Here is a 9,500-nt window from a genome sequence, read left to right on the forward strand (position 1 = left end):
TACCAATTTTTGGCTCGCGAAAAAATTGGCAAATATTTGACTTCGCTCTTGTGCGACCCGGCCGTAACCGAGCGCGAGGTGATAATGGCGAGATTGATGCAATCATCGACCAATCAGAGCATGCGCATCTCTATAATCACCGCAGTAATCATACTGATAAATAGTATAGTCGACGAAGAGTCTTCTTCCAAGAAAAAAGTTTTGTAGTTTGCAGACCTTCATCAGCTATTCCCCATCGATTGTATCCTCATTAAAAAAATTGTATGCAATTTCTTTGATGTACCCTAATGATCTTTAGCATATTTAAGTATATTATGGTCTTGCCAAAACAATAAGAAAAACAAGTAGAATTTTAATTTGTCACAGAAAGTGTTTAAAGGCTTAAGTGAAAAGTTTACATATTTTGAATTTTAAACAATATTTACCATGATAGCTATTGGCCAAATGGCAAAGCTATGAGTTATATAGAAAATTATGTTGATTTTTCAAAAGAGATAATGGACCTCTTGTACAAAAAGGAAGTTGTAACCAAATACATCATTTCCACAACTTTAACAGTGAGAGTTGTAATGAAAACCTCACCTGAACAAACATTTTACCATCAAGCTTACTTTAACACCTGACTATTCATTGTGTTCCAGTTTTTTTTGCACTCTGTGTCTGATGGCTTCTGGACAAAATGAATGTTTCATTTTTATATTTTTTTAAATTTAGTACCTTTTAAATACCCTAGTATACTATACAACATTTTTTATATAATATGAGACACTTGCCATGTGATAGTTTGAATCGAGTGGTTCCCTTTATGTTGTTTTAATAATAACTATTTCCTTTTTTTGGATTGTGGACGTTTATTTTCTTTCATCCAGGAAAAAATGGTTTTTATATTTTGAAATGATTTTGTATGAACTATTTCTTCACAACAGTACTAATGCATTAGACTTATGACACCTGCAATACCCCCCAAGCATGAATAATTTTTTTTTACATTCTTAGGTAGAACAATAGTCATCCTTTTAAATTTGAAGCCTTTCATGAAGCTTTTTGTCAAATGGAAAAACTGAAAGGTGGCAAATGTTGTAGTCCTTCAACGACCTTAAAAATTCCCAAATGAAATTTAGACTTACATCCATAGGAGCCTCTATGTAAATTTTGATGAAGGTAGGAACAAACAGTGATCATTAGGTAAATAAACTAACAGTACTGCCCTGATAACTGGGCTTCCTTGCTTCCCCTTCCTTTCCCTTATTTCCCAAGGCAGCTTGGGAGACAGATGGCCTATTTGCTGGAGTTCATCCCAGTTTCAGCAACAGGATACAATGAGGATTACTGCTTCTCCATCCTTGACCTTGAAATAAAGCCAATCCTTTTAAAACCCTTTACACACTAATATCAGTATGCATATTCTCCATACTGTTCATCATACATATTTTGAGGTGCTGACAAGGAGAATTTGTTTAACAATCAAGGGCTTCTTTGTTGGTGATCATTTCCTTTATTCTTGTGACCTTCATGTGTAATTCAGGGAGATATTGCAGGGAGAAATTAGATGTTAGTCACTCTTAGGGGTTAAAGGGTAAACAGGATCATTCCTGGGTGTAGTTAAAAACCAGGGACCATTTTCTTGAAGGTTCCAGTAACTTGATGGCCTGGTAAGTTGTTCTGTTTTCTTTTAAGACCGAGGTTTCAAAAGATTTAAATATTGTACAAAATGGACTAGTTAGATCAGATCCAGAGTTTTAATTACTAACTGACAAACCATTTAACCTGGCAATTTCTTAATTCAGCCTGGTAATTATGCTAACCTAGACTGATTTCCTTTTCTTTGTCAAACACTTATTCTAAACTTGAGTTTTCAAAAAACTTTACTTCTTAAGCCAGTTTGTTTTCCTTAAAAGGTTAGATTCCTCTATGATATCTAAACCCTTTCAAGGTTAAAATATTAATTAGTTTTTTTAGTTTTAATTTGCTATGAAATCAACAACAACTGTTCTTGCACTGTATTCCCTGACTTTATTAAAAACATTAGATCTTAATTACTATTATTACATATAATTTACAATTCTATTAATTTAATATCTATTTTAATTCATTGCACTAAGTGGACTTTGGCAACAAAAGTAGCAGTAATTTGGCAAAATGCTAAAAGACAAATTATTTTGACCCCAAAGCCACAAAATGAATCTAGTAAACTGACATTCAAGGCCTCCCAAGGAGGACAGGACAGTACAACTTGTAGCAAACAACTTCAATTTGTTGGGATGAAAATGACTGATTCACTGACGTAAGATCCATTCTCATAGGACAGAGACTGTTCACATTTCTGCAATGTTCCACTTGCAAAATATTGATAGGTAAGTCTGTTAATGTCTGAAACTTAAATATCTTAAATATGTAATTTTTCTAGTGAACCAAATAGGGTTGACTGCTAAGCACACCAAATGAAGTATTAAATTGGGTGACTGTAATACTCTTAGAAATACCCAAAACAGGATATTCAACAAGGGATTCTTAGACCATAGGGACAGTGAGATTTGAAAAACTCAATAAGATAACAGAAACATTGGGTTCTGTTGCTTGTAAGAAACACAGTTATCTAGTCCTTAGAAGCATCATTTAATCCTCTCACTCCCAGGGGTAACCAATAAGTAATTTCCCTATACAATATCAGTAAATTGATTGGCAGAAAGTTGATTAGAAAAGAAAAAATTAATTAGGAGAAATAGCATGATTGATTTAAAACCAAATTCTCAAAGGTAAATAGTGGGAAGCATCTAGCATATAGCAAAGAGAACTGATTTTAATATAAATAACATGTCTTGATTTGATCCAATCTGACTCAGAATTTTAACTTATGGTCTTGAGTACAGAATTATCAATCAATTATCATGGACATGCAACCCTGAAGATTCATCTATTCTTAGTGGTGAAAAATAGGAAAATGGTCAAAAACTGCTGGTTGTCATAGAAGCTTTGGTACTATGTTGAAATCATGGGCATTTGAAATCCATAGCAAAAACAAAACCAAATGGAAGGACTTAAATGAAGTAAATGGCTCATTAAGAGTATGATCTGTATGATGTTTTAAATTTACAACCACATTACCATAAAATAATTACTCTTTATAAATATATTCTTAGGTTCAGTATACTGAAACTCAACCTGCCTCTATCTATTGTAAAAATGTAAGCATTGCTGTGAGTTGTCCTAAAACATCTTAAATATACCTTTGTGAACTAAGTGCTGTTAAAGCACTGATGTTGCAAATTTTTTGTCCACTTCATAAACTACATGTGGTCGTATGCGCCTCATCGTCCGTCCTGGTAAACAGTGTGGAACGTGACACCAAGAAGGCATAATATCCAAGCAGGCTTCTCGAAATTTACTGATGCGAATGTAATAAATTATGGGCTTCAGGGTTGAGTTTAAGTAGGCAATTAATACGACCACCAGATCGGCTGTGTAAGACAATGACTTCTCATATCCTTTAAAAAGCAAATGAAAGCGGATCACAGTGAAAGGAAAACCGCAGATTACGAAGAGAATAAATAGGATTAATATAGTGGTGAAAGCCCTTGTCTTGAAACTGTAGTCGATGTTCATCTTGCCTGGTCGGTGCATTTTAGTCATCACCCCACCAGGTACGGGTGGGTGATTTTGAATGCGTGTCGAGTTCCTTCGAACGGTTCTTAAAATAGACCCGAAGCAATATGTCATTACAAGTAGCGGAATTGAAAATGTTGTGATAAAAAAAAACAGGCCGTATGATAAATCAATGGCGCTTCGGCTAGGCCATTCCAGCGAGCACTGAATTTGACCCACCTCATAACCATATTTACCCCAACCGAAAACGGGAGGTAAAACAACCACAACTGCCAAAATCCAAGAGATAACAATGTACATTTTCGCCTTTCGAGGTGTGAGTGTGTCTTTGCGTTGGACAATTATCATGAAACGGTCCACTGATATCGTCAACAATACGAAGGTCCCTTCTGTCACCAAGAAGCTAAACAAAACGGCATTTATTTGACAAAATATATCGCCAAAAACCCATCTCTGAGCAATCAAGGATACGATAGCAAAAGGCATACACAGCGATGCTGTGAGCACATCGGCCATCGCTAATGTCGCCAATAAAATGTTTATGGCTGATCGCATGGCGGGTTTTTGATAAACGATGTAGCAAACGATCGAATTTCCCAATATACTGACCAAGCACATTAAAATAAATAGCAAACCAAAAGGTATCACACATGCTGTTGAAAATGGCATGAAACTCGAAGGAACTCGACTTGGACTTGAGGTACTGTTTCCACTCGTTAACAACACATTACTGCTCGCGTTGTGTATACGTTCTGTGTCGTTCACCATAACCTGTCAGCGGCAGGTTCTCTGTTTTGACGGCAGTAATCTCTCGGCATCCCACTCTAGCATCGATCAAAAAATCGCCTCTTTGGCACCGTAGAAATTCGCGTGAGAATACGGACCACACAGGTTTTGATCTTCACTTGGCGTTCAATATCTCGATCGTAAGTCAAATTAAAAATACCAGATCGCTGGTTCTTCGTAGCTTGATATTTGTCTTTTTCGCCTATTTAACCGCTGTTAGTGGCAGCTAATTTCCCAACTTCTACTGCGTAATTCTGATATTATTCCAAATAAAACCATGGCTACTGTCCGCAATTTAAGGATCTCCTGTTTAAATAAGAGATGGCAGATGTTCATATGTATCCTCACAGGATCACCGCTGTCGCCCACGGCAAAATGAACGCTAAGTGTCCTTCCATCTTGTGAGTGAAAATCTACCTCGTCAAAGCTTCAGCATGCAGCTTTTTCTTGACAAGTTAACTTTAAAAACCAAAGTAAATAACTCGAGTTTCGTGCACATATACGTCCGGTTATAATATTCACGTCCCTCTTGGGCGACTGGAAGCCGCTGTAGCTTTGAGCCCGCAAAATTACAGCGGCAGCATAAGATTTGTTTTTTCATTATGTACCTAGTAATTAATCTGTAACCTCCCAAGTGCAGGGTACAAATTTGAATTTAGATGAGAGTCTTTTCAAGCTGTGCGGTAGCTTTGCCCGTTTTCTATGGAATTTAGTACAATCAGAATGATGAACTATCGGAAGACTATGATTTATCCCACAATAAATATTTTTGTTTGCTATTCTATCTATCTTTGTCTTCTTTTTCTCTTTCAATCGCTCAGAGAACGCTCTTTTTTTGTGAGAGACACTTAAGAGAATCTTAACTCGTTGGCTGTCACTTATTTGAGTTCCATCTATGAAAACACAATAATAATGTTCATAAGACCGTCCTTTCCCCTCCCACCCCTCCCCCGCCCATCACCACCTCACGCGCGGAAGGTCTGGTGAGCAGTTGTATCAAATTTCATGCAAATTAGCAAGATCTCCTGTCAATACTCCAACTGGCAAGTTTATGGCTCGCATTTTCATGCTTTTATCGAACAAATGAAATGTTCTTGTTGGTAATTGGCTCTTGAGGAACTGAAACTGCTGTTCTCTGTGAGATGCAGTGCCGATTTTGTCGAGAAGACCTCGGTAGCTTAGACCAATTGCAGCTTCACTATTTAGTCTGCACTTCGGCCTATGCAGGTAAAGATTGTCGTGTGTAGCATACTTTTGTAGCTCGTATTACGATGAGTTTAAACTTGAATGTTTTGGCCTGCGAGAGTGGGGTAACAAGTAATTTCATTAGGAATAAAGCCTTCGAAGACAATGGCCCCTCAACTTTCGTTTTATTTACGATTTTACAGATTCTGCCCGCGCCCCAGTTGTTCGTAGAGTGGACAGTGTTGTAGTTCGCTTTTGTTGGGTCAAGTCGAGACCTTGCATCGAGAGAGAAGTTCATCTCATAAGCTCGCTGGTAAGTTTAAAACCCCAAATAGATATTCCTAAGTGTCTACGTAGGAACAGAGATAATTTTGAAACGTACCGTATTAATTTTGTCTATCGTTACGTTTGGTAATCAGATTTAGAAGATATCCGGAAGTTAGAGTTAAGAAATTGATTGTGGTTCGTTTGTTTACCTTTCAAAACGCATTTCATTGTCTTGAGTTTCTGCCTTTAAAGCAACTTTTTATTTAAAATAAGCCATTTTTGTTGCTCTTAAGGCCTTTGGCAATTATTCTTTCTTGTGTTGGTGCGAAAATTTCTCTACTCCTGTCTCTGTACATGTACTAGCTTGATTGTATAGTAACAGCATCTCTCTGCGAATGGCCTTTTGTTTTCTTTCTACTTTCGTTTTCGCCGTTTCAACAATCTTGCTTCAAGTTGTTAGGATGGACTCGTCAAAACAATTTGTTGGTGGTGAGACGTGTCTAACGTAACGAGAAGGTTCTTCATTAAATTTTAATGGTAATGTTTTGTCGTCGCAGAACTGAACAAATGACTTCAAAATGAAACAAGCTTGTTAGAAATGGCAAATGTCTATTGAGTTTGAGGCAAGATAAGTCAAAGCTTGTTTTTGTGATTTTCCATTAACACGTAGTAATTGAATGCATTTACAGTATTGATACAAAAGCTTTGTAATGACTGGCTTTTTTAAGCTAACAGGTTTTATGTACTTGTGGCATGAGCTTCAAAGCGTGAATGAAACGATCAGCCCTTTAAACTGTAACTTAAGTTTTTGGATCAATTTTTCGCTACAATAGGCTGGTTCTGTGACTCTGCAACGGAAATTTGGCGAAGGACTGTATGAATCAGAAACTATTGGGGTCCCAGTTGGAGAACATACCTGTCAGCTTGCTATTGGTGGTGATGTTGTCTCCACAGAACCATTTACAGTGAATGAGGACAGTGATGTTATTTTTGTCATACTGAAAGAAGGTAAAATACTGCCACTTAGTTGCTTTCCTTATACCCACTGTTTGGGACTTTGGCATGCTGCACAAAATTAAATGTCCTGGAAGGGTAACCAACTGAAGTCAAAGTTCAAGATATGATGTCATCAAGAGGTCTTAATGAACTCAGTATGGTTATTAATAAATATTGTAATCAGTAAGAATGAGGATTCATACAAGAATACTAATTTGTTAATTGAACATTGTAAAGAATGCCTTTGATTACTGTAATCAGTGACAGGCACTTGCATGACTTTCAAATAGTTAATTAAAAATTTAATGTAATTAAAAAAAGAAGCTAGGCATATCGCTTCCACCCACACTCTTTTAAATCATGATGATGGCGGCTTACTAGCTGATGCCTATTTACACCTTGTCAGAAAAAGGGGCAACGAATTAGTGAGCAAATAAAAGGACCTCTAGTTGCAGCCATTAGGTCACCCCTGATAAAGGCAGTAGACAGGAGTGTCAAAACATTGGTTCTATGAATTGTAACTTCTTGGTTACATTCATTAAATCTTTAAACCAGAGTAGCATCAAACCAAGTCTAACCAGAAATTACTTCTGTCTCTGTTGTAATAAGTAGTACGACCCACCCATCTTGGTTGAATTCATCACGGGATTCGTTTTCTAGGTTCCTCATACAGTTCCAAAGGTAGACCTCAGTAGTGACATCATGATGGGTGCATGGTGTCTGGGTCACGAGGTCTGGGTTAAAGACCTGGTCTGGTCAGTGTGTTATGTTCTTGGGCAAAACACTTTATTCTCACAGTGCATCTCTCCACCCAGGAATAGAAATGGGTACTGGTGAATTGTCAGTGAAGCTTGATGAAATGCTAGGAGGGTTGGGGAGGAGGGAATACTGCAATGGACCAGCATCTCATCCAGGAAACTGGGATAAACTCTGGCTGGGTGGACCACTTGGTTTGAATGCAGACCTTACCCTTACCCTTACCTCTACCTTTCATCACAATTCACTGTGGCATCCATTTTTTACTCTTTTGGTGGAGAGAGCTGCTGTAAGGGTGGAGTTAATTATTCATTAGAATACTGCACAATGAAATGAAGCCCAAAGATCTTAAGGCATTAGGCTAGAATGTTTCTTACAGGCTGTACTGATGCAAATGTAACTCTTCTCCAGATCCTCATCAACATGAATCCAGCATTTATTTTGGTGATCGTGATAGGCGAGCAAGAATCAGCGCTGGTGAAGTAGGCTCTCTTCGATTTGAAAGAGAACCAACAGAAACCCATCACAGACCTCTATATCCACTCGGTAAGAGAAATGCTTTCAGTTACTCCTTGAGTTAGGCTGTGAGTCAACAAAACTCAGTTTCCTTCGCCAAGGTTTATCATTTTAAAAAAATTCTTTAAATATTTTCATCTGTGGAATGAAATGTCTTTATTGATTTTTTTTGCTGCAGATGTGGAAGCAAGAGAACCAAGAGAAAACACAGATGAGGTTTTAAATGAGATGAGTCCACTTTACAGGGAGTTACTACAACATCAAGTGAGTGCAAAATCATTCACCTTTGCTGAAGACCAGTCTCTATTGATTGAAGTAAACTGCTGCTCTTAAAATATTTATAGGGCTTGTGCTTCTGTTGTGATGATCAAGTTGTGTTTGACACTGCTAGTCTGCATGAAATAATGAGAAACCTTAGGTCTGAAACTAATCAAAAATCCTCGAACATTAATAACCACATCATGTCTATGATCTTGATTTTTAAAGGTACAACATAAGCTAAATAAGTGGTGTAACCTGCCTAAAACACTATTTGCTATTTTTGATTAATGTTCTACTGGTAACTACATTTTAAAACTTCAGAAAAGTGGAAGTCAAAGGATTTCAGAGCCACCTGGCCATTCAACTCCACCCAGGAGTTGTTAATTTACAGGTTCTACCTTCATATTGGCCTTTTCTGTTTATATTTAGACACTTACAAATGAAGACCTTTTCTCTGTCATCGTGCAACTATTCAAAATCTGAAAAAAATTTTTTGTACTTTCTGGCAATGCAGAGTGGAATAAAAACTGTTGTCATGTAATTCAAGGCTTTAGTTAAATCTGAGAATTAAATGATGATTGCAACTGTTGAATCAGAACAGAAGATTGATGATCTCCTATCCAACAAACAGTCTTCAAAATTTATCAAAATAGGTTGTGGGCTCAAAATTTTTTCATGTTATCATACTATGCATTTTGTTTTGAATAAGTTATGAGAATTGGGTGTAAGATTCAGTTAACAACTTCAACCTGATAAGTTTGAGTATTCTCTGTACCAGTTTGCAGGATGATGTATGGTTATTATAGGGAGTTCAAGTTAAATATCAATCACTTCCAGGGTTAGCCTCATTTGTTTGGGAATGGTTTTGCTTCAATATGCAAGTTGCTCTAAATATACCAACATTACAATCTAAATCTAACCCTCTTGTGTTTCAATAATCTAAAAAAAACTTTTGTACATGTACTACTTGTGGCAATGGTGAGATTTTTTTATCTTAAACATCTTGTTGATGTGGCTGATTTTTTCAGTGTCAATAGCAAAACTATTAATTGAAAATAGTCTTCAAAAGTCTTAGATGTAACCTTTTAACTCCTAGAAGTGATTAACATACATCTTCTCTGTTATGAATT

At 36.9% G+C, this 9,500-nt stretch overlaps 1 protein-coding gene and 1 pseudogene across 1 annotated transcript; one reads left to right on the forward strand and one right to left on the reverse strand.

The window, feature by feature from the left end:
- Positions 1-1,985: 1,985 nt before the first annotated feature.
- LOC131793654 (high-affinity lysophosphatidic acid receptor) lies at positions 1,986-4,929 on the reverse strand. The gene has a single exon (XM_059111098.2). It carries the CDS (start codon positions 4,369-4,371, stop codon positions 3,247-3,249), a length of 1,125 nt encoding a protein of 374 aa, XP_058967081.1. The 5' UTR covers positions 4,372-4,929; the 3' UTR covers positions 1,986-3,246.
- A 488-nt stretch (positions 4,930-5,417) lies between these two features.
- Positions 5,418-9,500, forward strand: part of LOC131793685 (serine-rich adhesin for platelets-like) — a 13,342-nt pseudogene continuing 9,259 nt past the window's right edge.

This window comes from Pocillopora verrucosa, chromosome 9, assembly GCF_036669915.1.
Source record: "Pocillopora verrucosa isolate sample1 chromosome 9, ASM3666991v2, whole genome shotgun sequence".
NCBI classification, from domain to species: domain Eukaryota; kingdom Metazoa; phylum Cnidaria; class Anthozoa; order Scleractinia; family Pocilloporidae; genus Pocillopora; species Pocillopora verrucosa.